This window comes from Hyperolius riggenbachi, chromosome 4 (assembly GCF_040937935.1).
Source record: "Hyperolius riggenbachi isolate aHypRig1 chromosome 4, aHypRig1.pri, whole genome shotgun sequence".
Classification (NCBI taxonomy): Eukaryota; Metazoa; Chordata; class Amphibia; order Anura; family Hyperoliidae; genus Hyperolius; species Hyperolius riggenbachi.
The window spans coordinates 100,440,737-100,465,131 of record NC_090649.1 but is presented as its reverse complement, the minus strand read 5'-3'; the positions used below and the strand labels follow the sequence as shown (position 1 = coordinate 100,465,131).

Genomic DNA, 24,395 nt, shown 5'->3' with positions numbered 1-24,395 from the left:
TTGGCAGGCGTTCACAAGTCAGAAACTCCCTGCATTTGGACTATAAGACGCAGTGACCTTTTCCCCCCACTGTTGGGGGAGAAAAAGTGAGTCTTATAGTCCAAAAAATACAGTACTATACTTTTTAAATTTGGCTTGACATTAGTTCAAGTTCAGGTGAAAATCACTTTGTTGTCAGGTTCAGCTCAAATTTAGTTGATCAATTGTCCTTCAGTTTAAGTTCAATTCAAGATCAGGCTAAACTTAGGTAGACCTCAGCTTTCCATATGCTGGTATAGCTGGGGAATCAACTGATGTAAAATTAATTGTAAACTGAAAGTAAATTGATATCATAAGCCTATGAATGTAAGGCCTATGATAGTTATTAGCTCTAGTATTTAACACCCCCCACCACCACCACCACCACTAAAACAGGATTTGACTCGTAGTTGGACATACAGCATATTTATTGCAGTTACCTGGCTGCAGACATCCGGCCTGCACTGAGATACGAGGAGCGTAATTTCCTGTGAAGAATCGTGTGTCCACATGAAAGCCGTGTATTATCCCTGCAATTCCCAGTTCAGTAATACACCAGTCATGACCTGAAGGAAGCAAATATGGTTTACTATGAGGTTTCCTTCATCACATTTAGAGACAGAACTCAGTTCTGGTCATTCTAATTACCTCTATATACTTGTCGGGTTCCTTGTGTACTATTTTACTGGAACACCCTTGTTATCTTTGTCATTATCAGTAAAGTGTATCTGAGACAATGATACCAAAAGGATGTATACTTACCTGGGGCTTCTTCCAGCTCCGTGTAGTTTGTCTGCTTCCTTGCCATCCTCCCGGTACACTTGTAGTAAAGTGGAGTAACCCTTTATTATTATTAATAAGTATTTGTATAGCGCCAACATCTTCCGCAGCGCTGTACAAAGTATATTATCTTGTCGCTTAACTGTCCTTCAAAGGGGCTCAATAAATGCTACCATAGTCATATGTCTATACAGTATATGCATCAGGTGTTGAACTCCAGGCCTGGAGGGTTAGATCCATGCCAGTGTTTAGGATGGACTGAGAAAGAGAGGAATGTGTTCTACCTGATGGACCACACCTTTCCTGATTCAGACCCATCAATTAATTTGAGCTGTGCCAAAAATGCGTGAGGACCTCGCCCCTCGAAGGACCGGTTTGACATCTCTGGTGTAGTGTATGTATTGTAGTCTAGGGCCAATTTTTAGGGGGAAGCTAATTAACTTGTGTGTATGTTTTTGGGATGTGGGAGGAAACCTGGAGTGTCCCGAGGAAACAGTAAAGCAGACACGGGGAGAACATACAAACCCTTTAAATGATTTCTCAAAGGTGTTCCTTGTTACCTGGAATTCTCTTGCGTCTCGTCTCCCATCCATCCATCCATTTGCCATAGTCTGTAAAGAGGCCAGTTTTAAATTCTGGATCGCTTTTCTGAAGGAAGAGGCGTAAAAGGTTTATAAAGAACAGGGGCGTAGCAATAGGGGGTGCAGAGGTAGCGACCGCATCGGGGCCCTTGGGCCAGAGGGGCCCCGAAGGGCTCTCCCTCATCTACATTATTACCTCTCTATTGGTCCTGTGCTCATAATAATCATTTCTATAGATGCTGTGAATAGTAGTAATCACTAACAAACTGTTTCCCAGCCTCTTCTTGCACCTCTGACACTGTAGTTGCCATTGGCAAGTTTTGGTGCGCCGTATCAATTGTTATGTATAGAGTGCTTGGGGGGCCCCATGTAAAACTTGCATCGGGGCCCACAGCTCCTTAGCTACGCCACTGATAAAGAAGTGTATTTGCATTTTATTGTCCTTGATTGACTGAGCTTCTCCAAAGCTGAAAAACAATGGAGAATATGCTTTGGGCTTACCTCCCCAAAGATGACTCGATTTTGTCAATTTCAAACTTAATGGAATACTCCACAGTGCAATGCGTTTTGCAGGAGCAACCTACTTCATCAGGTAGATTTAGGAGTAACCGTTACAAGCATCAGACTATAAACAAGACACAGTGCTATATACTGGCATTTGGCTTTTACCTAAACTAAATTTGGCTAGATAGTAAAATTGCGGTAACAGAACATGACCATTATTATTAAATTATTATTATTGGTATCACTCAGCGCCCGAGCAAAAAACGCCTATTCAATGTGTAATATATCAAGACCTCTACTTCTTCTACACAAGTACATTTCCTGTTGCACACAGGAATTGGGACTCAAATCCCTCAGCAGTGGTTCTGTGTCAACTGGGATATGTGTGAATTCGGTGCCAACTGGGATATGTCCGGGTTCTGGATGTTTTTTATTTCTTTCTCCTTTGTGGTTGAACTTGATGGACCGATGTCGTTTTTCAACCAAACTATGTTGCTGTACAGAATTGTTGCTAGTCTAGAGGCTAGTGATGTGTTTTGATGCTATAAAGGGCGTAGGAGGGAGCTGGATGAGCAGAACAATAGCCCTGGTCTGAGCTTGGACACACCATAGACTCTCGGGAGAGGCAGACCAACCACGTCTTAAAGAGACTCTATAACAAAAAGAAAATCCCCTGAGGGGTACTCACCTCGGGAGGTCCCAATGAGGCTTCCCCCATTCCTGTAGCTGCAGGCAGTCCAGTGCTGGCTTCCCCGAAGCGTTCTGCAATCCTCCCTGACAAGCGCTGATTTATTTCCCTTTCCGGGATCCAGCACAGACGCAGTAGCAGCTCTTCCTTTGGGATAAGGAAGAAATAGCCGAACCCGATCGTGTCCGCTCAACTGTGCGGGTGCAAGAGGACTCGTGTCTGCGCAGTAGAGAGGATCGATCGGGTTCGGCTTTTTCCGCCTTATCCTGAAGGGAGATCCGCTAGTACGCCTGCGCTGGATCCCGGGAGGTAAATATTTACATCGCCGCACTTCGGGGGCTGCAGCTGGACAATGGAGGGACAGAGAAGAACAGGGGAAGCCTCGTTAGGATCCATATGCTTCTCCCTCACGAGGTAAGTACCCCCAGGAGACTTTTTCTTAATTACAGGTTTTCTTTAAGCCTCCCTACATCCACAGATAGAACAGGAAGACATGGCATAATATTTGGCTGTTTTTTAAAATCTTGAAACAGTTACATGGATTTTTTTAAGTTCAATTTAGTTATCAGCTTTAGGGAGTGAGTGAGAACCCAACAGTCACATTTTAGTCTTTCCCACCCAACATCTCTGAGACGTTACTGTATAACTGACTATATACAGAATCTTAAAGGACCACTATTGTGAAAAAGTAGGCAGTTACAATCTGACAGAACCAACAGGTTTTGTGCCAGTCCATCTCCTCATGGGGTATTCTCAGTGTTTTCAACAGCATTTCCTGAACAGCAGGAACAACTACCAAAATAATAAGATACCAGCCAGCCTCCCTACTCACTTGCATACTATTTTGTCAGTTAGACTTTGCAACTGCTGTTCAGATGCTGTTGAAAACAAATAAAGCCCTGAGAACCCCCCTTGAGGAGATGGACTGGCCCCAAAACTGTTGGTTCTGTCAGATTTTAAAGAGGAACTCCAGTGAAAATAATGTAATAAAAAAGTGCTTCATTTTTACCCTAATTATGTATAAATGATTTAGTCAGTGTTTGCCCATTGTAAAATCTTTTAAATCCCTGATTTACATTCTGACATGTATTACATGGTGACATTTTTACTGTTGGCAGGTGATGTAGCTGCTGCATGCTTTTTTGTAGTTGGAAACAGCTGTAAACAGCTATTTCCCACAATGCAACAAGGTTCACAGACAGGAAACTGCCAGTCCTCAGAGTTTCTTGTACGAGGGGTTTCACCACAATATCAGTCATACATTGCCCCCTGATGGTCTGTTTGTGAAAAGGAATAGATTTCTAATGTAAAAGGGGGTGTTAGCTACTGATTAGGATAAAGTTCAATTCTTGGTCGGAGTTTCTCTTTAACTGCCTACTTTTTTCGCGATACTGTTAGTGATAGTGATAAATAAATGGGTATCAGCATTAGGTAGAACAACCTTGGGATAAGCAATCTTTCTTGAAATAAAAGTACACACAAAGCAATCATATCTGGAAAGACTTACTTTCAACAAATTTTCTGCAGCGGCGAACCAATCATCTGTTGCAAATATCACCTAAAAAGAAATGTAACTGTGAACCTTAAAGAGACTCCGTAACAAAAATTGCATCCTGTTTTTTATCATCCTACAAGTTCCAAAAGCTATTCTAATGTGTTCTGGCTTACTGCAGCACTTTCTGCTATCACAGTCTCTGTAATAAATCAATGTATCTTTCCCCTGTCAGACTTGTCGGCCTGTGTCTGGAAGGCTGCCAAGTTCTTCAGTGTTGTGGTTCTGCTATGAACTCCCCCTTTCAGGCCCCTCTATGCACACTGCCTGTGTATTATTAAGATTAGGGCAGCTTCTCTCTTCTCTCTTATCTTTTACAAGCTGGATAAATCATCCTCTGAGCTGGCTGGGCTTTCACATACTGAGGAATTACAATTAAGGGCAAAGCTGTTTGCAGGAAGAAAAGAGCAGCCTGAAACTTCAGTGCATGAGAACTGCAGGGGGAAAGAAACACACAAATGATCTCTTGAGATTTAAAAGGAAGGCTGTATACAGCCTGCTTGTGCATGGATGTATTTTCTAAGTGTGCACATACTGTACATCAACCTACTTCCTGTTTTGGTGGCCATTTTGTTTGTTTATAAACAAACTTTTAAAAACTGTTTTTAACCACTTTTAATGCGGCGAAGAGCGGCAAAATTGTGACAGAGGGTAATAGGAGATGTCCCCTAACGCACTGGTATGTTTACTTTGGTGCGATTTTAACAATACAGATTCTCTTTAAAGAACAAGTGACACCCATGTTAACCTAGAAATAAAAAACACATATATAAAGTAGATCAATACTAGTTCTACTTACATAACAGATGTATTGCACTGTTCACGTTATGATTCCTGTGAATTTTATAAAGGAAAAAGCAGAGAATCCTATTCCAGACAGTGTCCATCTTGGTTACCTCTGACCTCCTGACATCATTTCTTCCCTCGCTCTTTTTTATCCTCTTGCTAATTGTGTATTCGTTACCCCCCTCTTCCCAGAGTCTTCAGACACCCCCACTGAGGTCTACTAGGAAGTGCACTGTCTTATGTCATTAGAAGGAGGGGGAAATAAAGGGAAGAGGATGAATATATTATATATAAAAAGACCCCCCAGCATGCAACTGTTTGGCAATGGCAATTAAAGGGCCAGTGCTCCTAAGGTATGTGATAACTCCAAACTATAACAGCAGAGAAAGTTTTGAAAATATTAAATGCAGGATTAGCATCTTTATCACTTAATACACTCAGACCAGTTGCTGTTGAAATTTGATTTTTATAGTGACAACCTCGCTTTAAAGCATACATGAACTGACATGTGACAAGGGGGTAGATTAGGGAGCGGCAGTAAACCCACAGCCTGCAACCGTGCACTCTATCGAGCAGTGAAAAACTGCGGTTCAATAGATTTTCAATAGATTTTATGGTAAAATCTATTGAGAATCTGTGTGTAGTGTGTGGAAGGATTCAATCCTTCCCAGGTCAGGGTTAGAGCAGGAATTGATCTGTTTGCCTTATTAGGTGGCAAGCTATGGGTGTATCGCTGCCTCTGGTCTGCAATAGTTTCAAAGTCATTTTGTACACCTGTTATGTGCCCACAATGTTAGCTACTTAAAGCGGTTTAACACCCAGCATTACAACTTTGCTTTAAAAGATTGCTTACAGCTTACAAACTATTATGCCAGATTTTTTTTTAAGCAGAAATTCACTGAATGGGTTAAACATGACATTTTAGTGTTGGATTTAACTAGGAATCCGCATCCGTTCTTATCTTTAGTTACAAATGTATCTTTATTTGGAATACAAATAGACCTTTGAAAAGCCTGCCGGGGAAGCCCTCTTTGTTCTCTCAGAGCAGTGTTTGTTTGTTACATTGTAGATAGATACATTTGTAACTGAACAAGCAAGCACAGAGGAGGATTTCTAGCTAAATGCAGCACTAAAATGTCATGTTTAATCCATTCAGTGAATTTCTGCTAAAAAAAATCTGGCATAATAGTTTATAAGCTGTAAGCCATCTTTTAAAGCAAAGTTGAAATGCTGGGTGTTAGACCACTTTAACCACTTGACCCCAAAGGGTTTTTAAAAAATATGAAAATGGATTTCATTTTTTCTATGGGAAGGTGTATAATAGGGTATTTGGATGTGGTTTTACTTTTTGGCCACAAGATGCAGATACAGAGTTAGTGTGTTCTAAAAATAGAAACAGAGCCAAGTGTTTATTTGTTTTATATTTATGTAAACACAGGAGCGTTGAAACTAGTACTGGTGGTGGTAAAGTGGTTAATCTGTATGCACACCCCCCTCTCATGCTGTCCTTCTGCACCAATGCAGAGGCTGCGTTACCATCATGGGATCACTCACACCCTCCAGGGCACCGTCCAGGAGGGTTGGGCACACAGGGAGGCAATAAAAATATTTTTAATCACATAAAAAATGAGCTTACAGGCGTGGTTTGATCTGATGCACAATACAATAGTCGGAGATACAATGTATATCAACAAGCAATGGAAGTATAAAAAGTAAGTAATTAACCCATGTCAGTATAACACGTTAAGAAATAAGTAATAGTTTCTGAGGACAGTTAGAACAGAGCTCCCCAACCCTGACCTCAAGGCCCACCAACAGTACAAGTTTTGCAGGAAACCACAAACACTCAGAGGTGGGTTAATTAGTTAATTAGTGTCTCAGCTAAGCCAATTAACTACCTGTAAGGGTTTTACACAACATGCACTGTTGGTGGGCCTTGAGGACAGGGTTGGGGAGCACTGAGTTAGAAGGAAGAGATCCACAGGAGAAAACTGGCCTAACATAGGCCGTCATACTTATACATTATTCAAACCAGCACATGGTGACCAGGGAGGCCCATTTTAATTCAAAGCTGCTATCGAACTGTTTCTTCTCCTTCTTCTCTTTCTCCTTCTTCTCCTTGATCTCATCTCCTTCTTCACCTTCTCCTTCTTCTTCTTCTTCTCTTTCTCCTTTTTCTCTCCATATTCTCCTTCTCCTTCTTCGTCTCTCATTCTTCTCCATCTTCTTCTCCTTCTTCTTCTCACAGATTCACTCTTAAAGGACAACTGAAGCAAGAGGTATGTGGAGGCTGCCTTATTTATTTCCTTTTAAACAATACCCATTGTCTGGCAGCCCTGCTGATCCTCTCTGCCTGTAATCCTTTTAGCCATAGGCCCTGAACAAGCATGCAGCAGATCCGATGTTTCTGACATTATTGTTAGAGCTGACAAGTTTAGCTGCATGCTTGTTTCTGGTGTTATTCAGACATCACACTACTGCAGTCAAATAGATCAGCAGGATAGCCAGGCAACTGGTATTATTTAAAAGGAAATAAATATGGCAGCCTCCATATACCTCTCACTACAGTTGTCCTTTAATCCAATGCTGTCTGTTAAGTTGGGTTCTTGGCAGTTAAAAAAAACAAAACAAACAAAAAAAAAACTACACACTTCTGATTCTTACTACAAACACGATTATAGACCCTGTTTGAGACCTCATAAAATATAACTTTTATTTAATATTTAATAAAATCATGTAATATATTCTTCATAATATTGCATTTTTTCTTTTTACTTCTTGGCAGTTAACACAGGAAAATGCCTCATTTAAAATTTAGTGCATTGCAAATGAAGCAAAAGCCTACAAGGATTTAAATCTCTTGCTCTGGCAAGATTAATTATCACGCTGGAGCGTGAACAGGTAACGTAGCTTGTACAATACAAAGATTAGTTAGGTCCAAGCAGAAGTCGTACACAAGTCAGAGATATCAAGGTACAGAGTAGCTAGGCAATATCGTAGTCAATAAACAGGCAGGGTCATACACATAAGTCAGATGTCAGTCGTATTGTAAGGATCAGGCAATAGCGAAGTCAGGGACAGGCCGAGTCGAACACGTGTACCAGATGGCAGAGGTACAGAAGGATCAGACAAGAGCGAGGTCAAGAGGCAGGCAAAAGGTCGGTACACAGATAAATATACAATAGATGTTACTTCAATAATATTACTAGAATATTACGAATAAATTACAAGATATATACCATGTTTCCCCTAAAGTAAGACCTACCCCAAAAGTAAGGCCTACCTTATATTTCAAGCATGCTTGAAATATAACACCTACACCGAAATTAAGACCTAGCTGGGGGGACGCTTTGTGTATGGGGAGGTGTGTGGTCTCTTACCGCACCTCCCTTGTGGCTGCATCCCCCTCCATTCCAAGTAATTTCTCCAGTGGCGGCGGCATAGTAATCAATCTGTGAGGGCGCCCTTTGACCCACACGCAGTATGCTAGGTCGACTCTGCGCTGGCGAGCCGAACTAGCGTAATGCATGAGGGCCAAAGGGCGCCCTCACAGATTAATTACTATGCCGCCGCTGCCACCTGAGAAATTACCAGTACTAGGAACGGAGGGGGACGCAGCCACAAGGGAGTTGCAGTAAGAGCCTCCCCATACACATAGCGTCTGCTCCTCCCACCCCCAAAAATAAGCCCTAGCACACATTTCCTCCCCAAAAAGAATATAAGACAGTGTCTTACACAATGGGCTTGATTCACAAAAGAGCGGTAACTGTTAGCATGGCCGTTTTTACGCAAATTTTCGCATTGCGCGCGATCGCGAATTTTCACACGAAACGATAATGTTTTCGCGCGCAAACGCAAATTTTCCCGCGAAATCGATATCGTTTTCGCACGCAAAGTTGAGTTTGCACGCGAAAATGTTATCATTTTGCACGAAAATTCGCGATCGCGCGCAATGCGAAAATTCGCGTGAAAACGGCCGTGCTAACAGTTAGCACTCTTTTGTGAATCAAGCCCAATATATTAATGTAGCTCAAAATACAGCTAGCTAGGCCAAGAACCAGCGAACTGATTAGTATCAAGGCCAGTGAGTGACTGAGAGCTCTGGCCTTATATACAATTACAAATGTCCAGAAACCACTCCCAGTTTAGCAGCACCTACTGTTTGGTGATGTCACCAAAATGACATCACCACTGATGTTGCTCAGACCCACCTCCTTAAGGTATAAGACCTTTCAGGTCTCGCGTGCGTCCGTTTGGACGCATTGCGCATGTGTGCTCTGGAACTCAGAGCCGCGGGGAGACCGAGGATGCCGTCGGAAGATGTCGACGTGGGAGACTCGCCAGCAGCACGGCCCCCATCGGAGATGTCGCGGGACCTGCCGCTGGAAGGTAAGTTTATCACATTAATCTTGCTTGTGTAGTTTAAGCTAGAATCAAGGCCCCTATTGTCTTTGAATGCGTCTGTTTATGGACTTTGGGAAATGGAGTGAACTGAAATCGCTCATCAAGTCTAGGGACAAAGTCTTTAAAACTACATTATTTTAAAAATGAAGACTTTGAAACTGTAATTACATTCATCCTGCTGTATGCTAAGCTGTTTTCTTTTCTTTTATTTGATTTTAGTCCTACTGTAAAATAAATTGATAAAAACAGGTGTTTTCAGACCATCAGACAGAAATACTTGTACTCCTAAAATAACTTGTTTATGTAAGGTACATATCATAGGCTTCACTGCTCCACTGCTTGCCATTTAATCACAAGCGTTCTAAATCACTGTACAGAATGGAAAACAAGTACGCCAACCAAGGTCTGTCTTTACTTTACTGTCATGTTTAATTACCGTACTTGCTCTTCCTTGCATTTGCACTAAGCCAGAAAGTTTTTAATTAACTTTAAAATATGCAAATAGTATGTATAGTAATACAGTCATATGAAAACATTTGGCAACCCCTCTTAAATTAAACCTGAGATGGGCTATTAAAAAGATTTGATACTTACCTGGTGGCTTTCTCCAACCCCATGTACAGCGATGCGTCCCTCGCCGAGTACCTTCTTTCTCCTGTTATCGGTCCCGGTAACCAGGCTCAGTCACGCCAGTCGGTTCTTCTGTGTATGTGCAGCTGCAGCCTACATCACTGAGTGCTGCCGACAGTAGATCCAACTCAGGGGTGACCATGTGTTTCCCAAAGTAGGAAAACCAAGGGAGGCCCGCCTACATTTTTAGCATTACAGTAGAAAACAAAACATTTTTGGTAGTAACAAAGGGAGATTACCGGTATATGGGCAGTGACACAGGTGAAGCATAGGAATAGCGTTTGTGCATTTGTGTGTTCACCTGTACAGTTCATCAACCAGCTCATCCATATTCACTTTTATGTACAAGCAATGGGTGGGAGCTGGTGTCAGTCGTTGTACAGACTCAGCAAGAAACAGCTGTAGGGATAACAGTGGTGCCTGGGTGAGTGAGTCTGTGAATGCATTTGTTTGAACATTTGCATTTAAGTGTGCAAACGGTTAGTAAATGCTTCCTATTGGTAGGATGCATGTACACTGTCAAACGGAACACAAATGCACAGCGCAATCACCGGACTGCAAATGCAAAGTCCCGACCTGCTGCATTTTTCCACAGCTGGACCACAATGCCGGACCGCAAACTCTAATTGGACGCAGAGGAAGTCTATGGGTAGGACAGTGTGCATTCCCACTTGGCTTCTAACTGCACCAAAATCACTCACCTGTCTCATGGAAATTTGGTGCCGCCATCCCCGACGTCCACACTCGTCCGGAAACCATTGGAATTCCTGTTGGTTTGCAAAAGAACCAATGGGAATCCTATCGCAATAGAAAAAATTCTCATTGGTTCATGTGGATCAATTAGGATCCTCCCTGTTGCTAGGTAGGATTCACATTGTTTTTTTTTTTCAAACCAGCAGGAAGTCCCATGCTTCCTGGTCCCCGGGTGAGCAGCAGACAAGCGGTGATATGCGGGAACGGCACAGATAACAAGAAAAGCTGCAGAAGTACTATCAGGCAGGTGTGACGCAAACGCTACAGCCAGTGTGAACAACGCCAGCACATCTGCTCAGGCCCCTTCCAAGCCATTTACGCAAATGCTGCATTTGCGGTGTAGTGTGAACCTAAAACTCGTAATTTACACTAAGTAGCACATATGTTTTCAGAATTTAACAACTTCAGTTTTGGGGTAATTGGACCCTAAAGTTAAAAAAGGTGAAGTGAACACACTTCTGTTGCGTCAGGCCCAGTGTGTCACTATGAGACATTACAGCATGAAGGCCCAGGCATGCCCCATACAGTAATTTGTATAGAAAGCACTGATTTCTTTAATGAATGGTGTGGGGATCGGTCACACATGGCTGGATTTGGTATGGCCAGTTCTGCCACAGTGTGGAAGTGTAATTACACTATGACTATGGTAAAGCTTTGTACACAAAGATCCGACTATAGTCATTTGATATAACCGATCCAGTAGGTATCGGCCAACTAACGTTGGTAAAAATTTACATAATGATCATTAAAGCCAATGGCCAATAAACAAAGTAATTCCAAAAACCCGATCCAACCTGCTGGCTTTTTTTAAACGATTATCATTAAAGTGTGTGTGTATGGAGTTAAGGAAACGATCGTTCACAAACCACAGCGCATGCATAAAAACAACTTCTTTCCGCATTGTTTGTTATTCAACAACTGCATCGTTGGCCACTTTTAAAGTTGTTACTTTGCTTTTTTGGGTAACTGGGTTAGCACCGCTTTGTGAATCGGGCCCGATAAGTTAAGGCATGATAAGTTTAGGCATGATAAGTTTAGGCGTGATAAGTTTAGATAAGTTTAGATCGCAAAGTCCTGCGCGCAAAGCAGCGCCATTAAACTCTATGCGACGTTTCATGCACCAGACTTTGCTAGCGCAAAACTTTTGATCAGCTGTGCACTGCGGTGCTAACCCAGTTGGTGCTATAGTTATCATGCCTAAACTTATCATGCCTAAACTTATCACGCCTAAACTTATCACGCCTAAATTTATCATGCCTAAACTTATTTATCATGCCTAAACTTATCACGCCTGAACTTATCACACCTAAACTTATCATGCCTAAACTTATCATGCCTAAACTGAGTTTAGGCGTGATAAGAGGCATTTCACCAGCGTGCTAACAGTTTGCACCGCTTTGTGAATCAGGCCCACTGTGTCTCTTCATGCCTACTTTACTCTATAAATATGTAGGGTGTTGTAGTGGGAACATGCTGTGCTGCCATATTTATTTACCTTTCCTCCAACAGACTCACAGGCCAGGTTATTCATCTGTACAAACTCGGGAACACATTCCGGTGCACCGCGCGCTGTGCTTGTAGTAGTCATCGTAGGCTTGCCAGTTTCCTGCACCGTATAAAATATATGACTGCACATTCAGGAAAAACGTTCCCTCTTTCTAAATTATATTCATGTGTCTTCTTATTTGGAAGAATCACAATGTTTTCCTAGCTGGAAGTCCTAATAAGGTGACTGTGATATCAGGTTTACGTGATGCACTACATAGCTAATGTGTGGACCAAGAGGCGTAACTATAAATCATTAAGGCCCACCTGCAAAACTTTGGGGCCCCCAAAGTTCACACCCTTTCTCTTGCCTCCCCGTGTAACCCTCACAGCCTGGGGGCCCATCTTGTAAGGGTCATAAAATGAGTGTGGACATCGTAATCTTCACACTCATAACAAGTGTAGCCACAAAAATACCTGATCTGAAGGATGGAACCCTTTATCAAAGAGACTGAAGTAGTAGTTGGGGCCCCCTTACTGCTCTGCCCCCCCCCCCCCCTGTAGTTACACCCCTGTGTGGACCGTTTTCTGAGATTTTTCTATCTCTTCCCCCCCATACACTCATACATGAATTTGAGGATTAAAATTTCAGGATAGGACGACAACAGTTTCTACTAATACTGGAACAATACTGCTATAACACTAGGGTTTTAGCCTGGCCTCAAGGAGAGTAAGGTCCCTTTTCCACTTCCCGATTTCATGCACACAAATCTGGACCCAGAATCACAGCCTGTTGAACCTGTTGAATAGAAGGGAAAAAAAAATCTCTTTTCCATGCCTTAGCAGTCCCAGTTCTCTAGCAACTAAAATTAACCTCCCTCTAATGCCAATGGTAAAAATAAAGGCCAACGTATTCAGTAATGAAGAAGTCCAGTGCCGAAATCACTGTCTCCAAGACCACTTGAAGACTGCACCCAAACCACCCAGCCTTAAAATGAATAGTACCAAAATGGCACTGTCTGCGGCATAATTGTGACTTCTGATGTTTGAATGAGGTGATAGGCCCATTACTGTCATTGATAAATTTAAGCGGTATATGCGCTCCTCTTTTCTCAACACAAATCTGACCAATTCAATAGCTGACACACTATAAAAATGGTTCGCCACACTATGGGTTGGTATCACCACCCTGTAAAATATGTTTGTCAAACAGTAGTGTCGCGCTCAACATTCAACAGTGCTTCGTGTTTTAAAGTTCATCAGTCTTTTCTCCATCCACTTATCCAAATGCTGCTCTTCCTCCCATTAAAAGCAATAAAATGCGCTCACCAGAACTTGTAGCTTATTAGTTACAGTCAGCAATAATCACATGTACTATTCCTGTTCCTCCTGGTCTTCCAGGCTCCAGCAATTCAAATGCTCGGAAGTAAGCAGAGAGAGGCAAACATAGCGTAATCTTGTTATGCTTAAATCACCGTGATTCCACTCCCCACTGTGCCAAACACACCTCCAACAAACTGTGCTGTGATCTCTCCCGTGTGTGATAAAGGCTATGTTATCTGCTCACCAGAAACTTTGGCTGATCGCAAGGAACCAGCAACCACGCTTTGCACAACCGTTCATAAGCACATCCAGCTTCTTGTCCCTTCAAGAACTCAGAGCAAAAGTTGCCATAGCGTAATAATGTTTAATCAAATAAAATTATAAATACAGAGTGCACTCACATTCCATACGATAAAATTGCGCATATAGTAAATCCTCGGACATCCTAATAGCCGCTGCAGGTACTCTCCGCATCTCTCGCACCACGACTGAGGCCCCACCCTACCGGTTTCGTCATCAATGACTCATCAGGGGCATACCTCTGGTCCGGCGCAGAGACGCTTTTATTGCGTATCATGTGTTACTTCCTCTCTGAACGCGGCGGCCATTTTCAGCAGCAGAGACTGACGGATACAGCACAATCTGTCATATCTCTGTCATGCTGGGACTTAGTTATACCTCTATAGCGCCATCTACTGGCCAGACTTAATACTCTATTACAATTTACACATTTTATGCATATCTTGTATAACCACACATCAGTACAATTTAAAGATCATATACATATAAAATAGTTAAAATTATATAAAAATATTCAAATTTCTATACAAATAAAATATTCCAACAACCTATACATATAAATCCTTGTATCCAGACCTATCTACACACCCCTATATTTCTCTCCCATACTATCAATTATATATTTATGTGCCTATCTATGTGACAGTTCGGATGACCTAAATAGCATATCATGAAATCACTTCCTTATATGATATATATGCTTATTTGCCATCATGTGAGTCTATCCCTAAACCAGTGATTCATCCCCTTGATTTTGTTCTAAAGTGCAATGTGCTAAGTTAATAGTGTGTCCAATGTGGGGCCACCATATTGGATAAGCTGGGTACCCATATATGAATATATGAGACCTGTCTCCATTAGAGGCAGGTGCATATGTGTGTGACATACCCCTTCATCATTAACAACCTAACGTGTAAAAAATCATAAACCTACATTCCATTGCTAGTGTGGAATATGGAACTTAGTATCTAATACAAATTTCTAATAATGTGCCTATTATATATCTACCCCTCCTATAATTAGTCGTCTGCAATGAAGCAGTTGAGGTCCAACTCCACGTTTAACCCTCTGGGGTGCATAGTTTGCATAGAGTAAATCCATTTTGTCTCCATTTTTGAGATTTCTCGAATTTTATGACATCCTCGCCATTTTGTAGTTAGTTTTTGCAGTGCCGAAAATTGCATAACAGATGCATCACGTCCGTGTTTTTCAGAGAAGTGCCTTGACAGACTGTGACTTTGAAAGCCTTTTTGGATATTTTTCACATGCTCATTAATTCTTGATTTTAGCATCCTCTTTGTCCGGCCTATATATTGGAGCCCACAGGGGCACCATATTAAATAGACCACATGGGTGCTACTACAGGTAATGAACTCTTTAATAGGATATTTTGTCCCAGTACAGTGCGAGATGTTGTGTGTCATCTTCTGCGTTTGCGAGGTTAGGCATGGATTGCATTGCCTACAGGGAAAGAATCCCTTTTGTCCCCACATATCCGTACGGTTCCTGACCTGTGGGTCATCTATACTTGTTTTTACCAGGCCTCTTTGTAAATGATAGGCCTTTCTATAGATGAACTTCGGTTTCTCTGGAATTTTAGCTTTTAATAGTGGGTCATTTTGTAACAATCCCCAGTATCTATGAATAATATTTTCAATTTCCCTATATTGTGAACTATATTCCAAACAGATCGCATAATCAAATTGATCTCCCCTAGTTGTTTTGGGTTTGTCCACTAGCATACTTTGTCTGTCCCGATTTTTTATGACTTCAATCTCATTCCTCAAGGGGGGTTCCTGATATCCTTTGTCTACAAACCTTTGCAGCAGCATTTCTGCTTGCTTTTCGTAATCGCTTATACGCGAACAGTTCCGTCAAATGCGTGTGAATTGGCTTCTCGGAACACTTTTTAGCCAGTTCTTGCGATGGCAGCTCTTAATAGGGATGTAGGCATTTCAATCTGTTTTTTTAAAAAATGTTTTAGTTCCCACTGTATCATCCATCTTAAAAATAACCACATCGAGAAACTCAATCTGGCATGTGCTCCAATTGGCTGATAATGTAATCCCCTTATCGTTCTTGTTCAGCCATACTACATATTGCTCCAATTCTTCTTCTGAACCCCTCCAAATCCACACCAGATCATCTATATACCTTCTCCAGGTTATCACCTGACTACTTTGGGGGCATGCCAGCACCTTCATTTCCCAATCATCCATGAATATATTCGCTACGCTGGGGGCATACTTTGCCCCCATAGCGCATCCTAGTGTTTGCAGGTAGAATTGTCCTCCATACCAAAAGTAATTGTGAGTCAAGGAGAAATCCAACAACTTGACTATAAATTCAATTTGTTCTTCCCTTAAATGGGTATACACCTTCAGAGCCTGTTGGACAGTTCTTATTGCCTCAGTATGCGGTATGATGGTATAAAGGGCGGTGACGTTGGCTGTGACAATAAAATCTTCTTTTTGGATATTCATTTTCTCAATTGTTTGTAATAACTGTTTTGTGTCCTTAAGCAATAACGTAAGTTGCTTAACCACAGGCTGTAAGAACGAGTCAATGTACTCACCGACCCTTTGGTTAAGAGACCCAATCCCACTTATAATGGGTCTTCATGGGGGTTTGGTCATATTCTTGTGGATTTTGGGATTCTGATACATCACAGAGATTCTTGGAGCATCAATAACCAGATATCTGAAATCCGTATCATTCAGGATTTGTTTATCCAAGCCTTCTTTCAATAAAGATCTTAGTTCACCCATATATTGAATAGTGGGGTCTCCCTTGAGTTTTTTATATGTAGCCTGATCCTTTAGAATGTTCTGCATTTCTTCACGATATTGTTCCACAGGCTTCACAACAACCCCACCACCTTTGTCAGCAGGCCTTATAAGCACTTCTTTTTTCTGACTGAGCTCCTTAATTATCTTCAGCTCTGAATTATTGTATCTGACCTCTATTGTTTCTAGGTCTTTGAGCACCATATTTTTGAACACTTGTATTGTGCTGTCCTTTGCATTATCTGGAGGGTTAAACGTGGACTTGTTCCTCAAACCTGTGTGAATAAAATCTCCTGGCACTGTGCTTGTGTTGGCCTTCGAAGTGGGTCCTTCTTTTGATATTTCGTAATGTTTAGTTTTCTGACGTATTTATTGATGTCTATGTATGTCCCAAACTTGTTGAGACCTTGTTTTGGAGCATATTTAAGACCTTTATCAAGGATATTAAGTTTACTATTTGTCAGGGGTATGCCACTGATGTTAAAAATGCCTTCCCCTTTCTTTACCTCCTTCTTTTGACTACTTCTCCCTCCCCTTCGTCCTCGTCTAGTCCTCTTTTTTTGATGAATCCTCGACTGTACTGTATTTCTTCCCAGTTGTTCCTGGGGGATTCCCCCCCCCCCAAAAATAATGGTGGATAGTTTCAGCTGTCTGTCTGCCTAATGGCTCATATCTATTATATGTGGGCAAATAGTCCTGTCTGAAATCTCTCTGTGGGTTTTGAGGCTCAAACCCCTCAGGGCCCCATTTAGGTTCATAATGGGGTCGCTCATAGTTGGTCTGGCTATCCTCATTGTTTGTTTTTGGTATAGTTTTCCCCTTTCCATATTTAGGTTGCTGCCACCCATTTTGTTGCAGTCTTCTGTTAGGAGTTGGTTTTCCTCTCTGAATATGGTGGGGTTGATAGTATGGGTTAGGGTATCGGGTGTCCCTCTGCTGTTCCCTACTCTCTCCCCTCTGGCCTATGTTTTCTATTTTAGAGGTCAAGTTTCCAGGTTGACTAATATTTGGGTCTATCCCCCCAGGCTGGTGGCCTATCGGCCCTCCATCTTTATTCTGATTAGTCTCTGTTTCCATTTTTTTCCTCTTGTTTTGTTCAATTTGCCATTTATATGCTGTCTGGCTTTTATATTCCTGCCACTCATTTTGGAATCTTTTAATTTTGATCTCACTCATTTCTCTTTCATTTTTTTGAAGTATTTTCGTTAGTACAGTCGCATTACCAATAAATTCTTCTTGCTCTTTAAACTCCTCCATTTTATTTTTGAGCTCCTCTATTTCCTTTCCCAGTCTGTCCAGCCTATTTTGTTTTCTTTTTCCCAGGATTTTTAATAGGCTTATTCCACACTGGTTTAGAAATTCTCCCAGCTCTTTATCATTCTCGTCATTCTCCTCACCATCTGTAGGCAATATGTCCCACCTAAAGCGTTTAGGAATTATGCCCTCTTTCGCGAACAGGCTCTGAAGGTGTATACCCATTTAAGGGAAGAACAAATTGAATTTATAGTCAAGTTGTTGGATTTCTCCTTGACTCACAATTACTTTTGGTATGGAGGACAATTCTACCTGCAAACACTAGGATGCGCTATGGGGGCAAAGTATGCCCCCAGCGTAGCGAATATATTCATGGATGATTGGGAAATAAAGGTGCTGGCATGCCCTCAAAGTAGTCAGGTGATAACCTGGAGAAGGTATATAGATGATCTGGTGTGGATTTGGAGGGGTTCAGAAGAAGAATTGGAGCAATATGTAGTATGGCTGAACAAGAACGATAAGGGGATTACATTATCAGCCAATTGGAGCACATGCCAGATTGAGTTTCTCGATGTGGTTATTTTTAAGATGGATGATACAGTGGGAACTAAAACATTTTTTAAAAAAACAGATTGAAATGCCTACATCCCTATTAAGAGCTGCCATCACAAGAACTGGCTAAAAAGTGTTCCGAGAAGCCAATTCACACGCATTTGACGGAACTGTTCGCGTATAAGCGATTACGAAAAGCAAGCAGAAATGCTGCTGCAAAGGTTTGTAGACAAAGGATATCAGGAACCCCCCTTGAGGAATGAGATTGAAGTCATAAAAAATCGGGACAGACAAAGTATGCTAGTGGACAAACCCAAAACAACTAGGGGAGATCAATTTGATTATGCGATCTGTTTGGAATATAGTTCACAATATAGGGAAATTGAAAATATTATTCATAGATACTGGGGATTGTTACAAAATGACCCACTATTAAAAGCTAAAATTCCAGAGAAACCGAAGTTCATCTATAGAAAGGCCTATCATTTACAAAGAGGCCTGGTAAAAACAAGTATAGATGACCCACAGGTCAGGAACCGTACGGATATGTGGGGACAAAAGGGATTCTTTCCCTGTAGGCAATGCAATCCATGCCTAACCTCGCAAACGCAGAAGATGACACACAACATCTCGCACTGTACTGGGACAAAATATCCTATTAAAGAGTTAATTACCTGTAGTAGCACCCATGTGGTCTATTTAATATGGTGCCCCTGTGGGCTCCAATATATAGGCCGGACAAAGAGGATGCTAAAATCAAGAATTAATGAGCATGTGAAAAATATCCAAAAAGGCTTTCAAAGTCACAGTCTGTCAAGGCACTTTTCTGAAAAACACGGACGTGATGCATCTGTTATGCAATTTTCGGCACTGCAAAAACTAACTACAAAATGGCGAGGATGTCATAGAATTCGAGAAATCTCAAAAATGGAGACAAAATGGATTTACTCTATGCAAACTATGCACCCCAGAGGGTTAAACGTGGAGTTGGACCTCAACTGCTTCATTGCAGACGACTAATTATAGGAGGGGTAGATATATAATAGGCACGTTATTAGAAATTTGTATTAGATACTAAGTTCCATATTCCACACTAGCAATGGAATGTAGGTTTATGATTTTTTACACGTTAGGTTGTTAATGATGAAGGGGTATGTCACACACATATGCACCTGCCTCTAATGGAGACAGGTCTCATATATTCATATATGGGTACCCAGCTTATCCAATATGGTGGCCCCACATTGGACACACTATTAACTTAGCACATTGCACTTTAGAACAAAATCAAGGGGATGAATCACTGGTTTAGGGATAGACTCACATGATGGCAAATAAGCATATATATCATATAAGGAAGTGATTTCATGATATGCTATTTAGGTCATCCGAACTGTCACATAGATAGGCACATAAATATATAATTGATAGTATGGGAGAGAAATATAGGGGTGTGTAGATAGGTCTGGATACAAGGATTTATATGTATAGGTTGTTGGAATATTTTATTTGTATAGAAATTTGAATATTTTTATATAATTTTAACTATTTTATATGATCTTTAAATTGTACTGATGTGTGGTTATACAAGATATGCATAAAATGTGTAAATTGTAATAGAGTATTAAGTCTGGCCAGTAGATGGCGCTATAGAGGTATAACTAAGTCCCAGCATGACAGAGATATGACGGATTGTGCTGTATCCGTCAGTCTCTGCTGCTGAAAATGGCCGCCGCGTTCAGAGAGGAAGTAACACATGATACGCAATAAAAGCGTCTCTGCGCCGGACCAGAGGTATGCCCCTGATGAGTCATTGATGACGAAACCGGTAGGGCGGGGCCTCAGTCGTGGTGCGAGAGATGCGGAGAGTACCTGCAGCGGCTATTAGGACGTCCGAGGATTTACTATATGCGCAATTTTATCGTATGGAATGTGAGTGCACTCTGTATTTATAATTTTATTTGATTAAACGTTATTACGCTATGGTACTTATCAAGTGAGACTGCGCTCAGTGTCCTAGGATCACCACTGCTCCAGGCAGCACACTATAGAAGAGAAAGATGTTCCCATAAAGTTCCAATCAGAATAGCAGCGCCAGCAGGGTCCAATATAGCCTTCACAGGACCTTAAACATAAGCAGAGACATTACGCTATGGCAACTTTTGCTCTGAGTTCTTGAAGGGACAAGAAGCTGGATGTGCTTATGAACGGTTGTGCAAAGCGTGGTTGCTGGTTCCTTGCGATCAGCCAAAGTTTCTGGTGAGCAGATAACATAGCCTTTATCACACACGGGAGAGATCACAGCACAGTTTGTTGGAGGTGTGTTTGGCACAGTGGGGAGTGGAATCACGGTGACAGGGGCGTAACAATAGGCCCTGCAGCGCCTGCGCCCCCCTGGGGCCCGCTCGGGGCCGTTTTTTGGGGGCTGGAGGGGTGGCAGCATGAGGGGAAAGCCTTGCCCACAGTCGGCGGGGAGAGGGGAAGTTCCCCCCTCTCCCTCACCTCGGGGCTCTCCCCTCTGCGCCCCCCTCCAGCTAGTGAATGTGTGTGGGCAGCGGGCAGCAGCGGCGGCGGGATACATACCTTCTTCCTTGCGTTCCATCGCCGCCTTCTCGCTCTAGCGGCTGATGTCACTTCCGGAAGCGGAAGTGACGTCAGCCGCTAGAGCGAGAAGGCGGCGATGGAACGCAAGGAAGAAGGTATGTATCCCGCTGCTGCCCGCTGCCCACAAAAAATTGAAATTCTGCAGGGGGATCTTCAGGTGTCTGCTGCCCACATTACGATTTTCAGGTGCCTGCTGCCCACATTACGATTTTCAGGTGTCTGCTGCCCACATTATGATTTTCTGGTGTCTGCTGCCCACATTACGATTTTCAGGTGTCTGCTGCCCACATTACGATTTTCAGGTGTCTGCTGCCCACATTACGATTTTCAGGTGTCTGCTGCCCACATTACGATTTTCAGGTGTCTGCTGCCCACATTGCGATTTTCAGGTGTCTGCTGCCCACATTACGATTTTCAGGTGTCTGCTGCCCACATTGCGATTTTCAGGTGTCTGCTGCCCACATTACGATTTTCTGGTCACTGCTGCCCACATTGCGATTTTCAGGTGTCTGCTGCCCACATTACGATTTTCAGGTGTCTGCTGCCCACATTACGATTTTCAGGTGTCTGCTGCCCACATTGCGATTTTCAGGTGTCTGCTGCCCACATTACGATTTTCAGGTGTCTGCTGCCCACATTACGATTTTCAGGTGTCTGCTGCCCACATTACGATTTTCAGGTGTCTGCTGCCCACATTGCGATTTTCTGGTGTCTGCTGCCCACATTACGATTTTCTGGTCACTGCTGCCCACATTGCGATTTTCTGGTGTCTGCTGCCCACATTACGATTTTCAGGTGTCTGCTGCCCACATTACGATTTTCAGGTGTCTGCTGCCCACATTGCGATTTTCTGGTGTCTGCTGCCCACATTGCGATTTTCTGGTGTCTGCTGCCCACATTACGATTTTCTGGTGAACGCTGCCCACATTACGATTGTCTGGTGAATGCTGTCCACGCTACAATTTTCTGGTGACTGCTGCTCACGTTACGATTTTCTGGTGAACTCTGCCCACATTATGATTTTCTGGTGAACGCTGCCCACATTACGATTGTCTGGTGAATGCTGTCCACGTTACAATTTTCTGGTGACTGGTGCCCACATTACGATTTTCTGGTGAACTCTGCCCACATTATGATTTTCTAAAGGCCCACATTACGATTTTCTGGTGAACTCTGCCCACATTACGATTTTCTGGCCCACATTACGATTGTCTGGTAAAATGCTGCCCACTTTACAATTAATTTACAGTGAAACGCTGCCCCATTACGATTATTTGGCACCTATGGGGGGGGGGGCCCATCCAAATATTCGCAGGAGGGCCCAGTGATTTCTAGTTACGCCCCTGCACGGTGATTTAAGCATAACAAGATTACGCTATGTTTGCCTCTCTCTGCTTACTTCCGAGCATTTGAATTGCTGGAGCCTGGAAGACCAGGAGGAACAGGAATAGTACATGTGATTATTGCTGACTGTAACTAATCAGCTACAAGTTCTGGTGAGCGCATTTTATTGCTTTTAATGGGAGGAAGAGCAGCATTTGGATAAGTGGATGGAGAAAAGACTGATGAACTTTAAAACACGAAGCACTGTTGAATGTTGAGCGCGACACTACTGTTTGACAACCATTACTGTCATTGTAACGCTGAGGTAACACAGTGCTGCTGTCTTTGGATCCCCATTTAAATTGATGGGGTGTTTGCAGTCAAACACAGATCCAGCCGTAATACCTTAAAGGATACCCGAGGTGACATGTGACATGATGAGATAGACATGGATATATACAGTGCCTAGCACACAAATAAATATGCTGTGTTCCGTTTTTTCTTTCTCTTCCTGAAAAAGTTAAAAAACAGGTATGTAGGTGTCTGACTCAGTCCTAACTCAGACAGGAAGTGACTACAGTGTGACCCTCACTGATAAGAAATTCCAACTATAAAACACTTTCCTAGCAGAAAATGGCTTCTGAGAGCAGGAACAAGATAAAAAGGGTCAATAGTTCATAGATTTTATCTCTGTCTTACTTCAATGAATGTGTCATTGAGCAAACACAATAAAACAGTTAAAACTTAAAAAGTATATTTAAACATACAATAAAACTGGAATATCTTAAAAAGTCATTTTTAGGAGAAGGAAGATAGATATAATTGTTTATTTCATTTGTTTATTTTCACCTCAGGTGTCCTTTAAAGCCAGATCTATTGGCTTTGATCACGATCACCTGAAAAAGATGTAAACAATAGCCTAAACAAAAGTAAAAAAAAAAAAAAGACATAAACAAACAAACAAAAAAAAACACAACCTAACAGAAAATGTATTCTCCCTAACTAAGCTTAACACAATTTTGGCTGGAGCTTCACTTTAAAATAAATAGGAGGCATGGGTGACATCAACTGCTAATCACCAAGCAAGAACACCTCACAGTGAGAGGGCATCACCATAGGATTTTAATCTCCAACATAAAACATGCACACTGCTTCACGCAAACCACATGCTGCCAATGTGGAATGACTAAATACTGTATTTAAAGGCTGGCCAGACGGAGGTAGAGCCACTTGGCTTTCGCAGTTTCACACAGTGTTAGTTTTTCGTTTGATCTTACCTTAAAATCAGTATTCTTCATACACACTGATCTCCTGGGCCAGCTCCCAGTCACAGCTCTTACACTAGATGATGGCTCAATAAGTGCAATGTCAGACATTTCTTCACCACTCTGTCAATCAGTTACTTTACTTTATTGATTTACCCTGAACGTGGTAGAACAGAACTTCAACAGATATTATTAATGTTACAGTGACTGCTCTTCGCTGCCCTCACTGTATCCAAGCATGTTTCGGAACTTTTCTGTCGATAGGATCCTAAATGCTGAGGGTTGTGGGCACGAAGCTTGTATTTTGGGTTGGATCTGCATCTCTGGAGCCTTTTGGAAAAAATCTTGAGTACCTGAGGTGACATGTGAAATGATGAGACAAACATGTGTATGTACAGTGCCAAGTACTGTACAATGCCAAGCATACAAAAAATCATTTTCTTCTTTTCTCTTTGCATGAAAGAGTTAAAGGGACTCCGAGCTCAAGTAAAAAAAGAAAGTTGTACTCACCCGGGGCTTTCTCTAGCCCACTGCTGGTCGGGAGGTCCCACGACAGCGTCCTGGCTCCTCTCCTAGTCCCCGCTCGGGAATGGCTGACCGGCCGCAGCCCGGGCGACACTCTGCTGAGTGTCGGGCTGTTCCTTCCGCGTATGACGCGGCTGACGTCACACGCCGGCCGCCTCGCGTCATCACGGCGGCCGGCGTGGCAGTACGGCGCATGCGCGCTTTAATCGCGCATGCGCAGTACTTTCACGCCGGCCGCCGTGATGACGCGAGGCGGCCGGCGTGTGACGTCAGCCGCGTCAT

General features: G+C 42.4%; 1 protein-coding gene across 1 annotated transcript in view; it reads right to left on the bottom strand.

Moving 5' to 3' along the window:
• Nucleotides 1-23,673, bottom strand: part of ALLC (allantoicase) — a 61,187-nt gene extending 37,514 nt beyond the window's left edge. The window contains exons 1-5 of the mRNA XM_068279103.1: nt 23,601-23,673; nt 12,192-12,302; nt 4,079-4,129; nt 1,359-1,446; nt 459-584 (exon numbers count right to left, since the gene is read on the bottom strand). Coding sequence (XP_068135204.1) covers nt 459-584; nt 1,359-1,446; nt 4,079-4,129; nt 12,192-12,302; nt 23,601-23,621 — 397 coding nt within the window. The 5' untranslated portion in view covers nt 23,622-23,673. The remainder of the gene's footprint in view (nt 1-458; nt 585-1,358; nt 1,447-4,078; nt 4,130-12,191; nt 12,303-23,600) is intronic.
• Between the last annotated feature and the right edge of the window lie 722 nt (nt 23,674-24,395).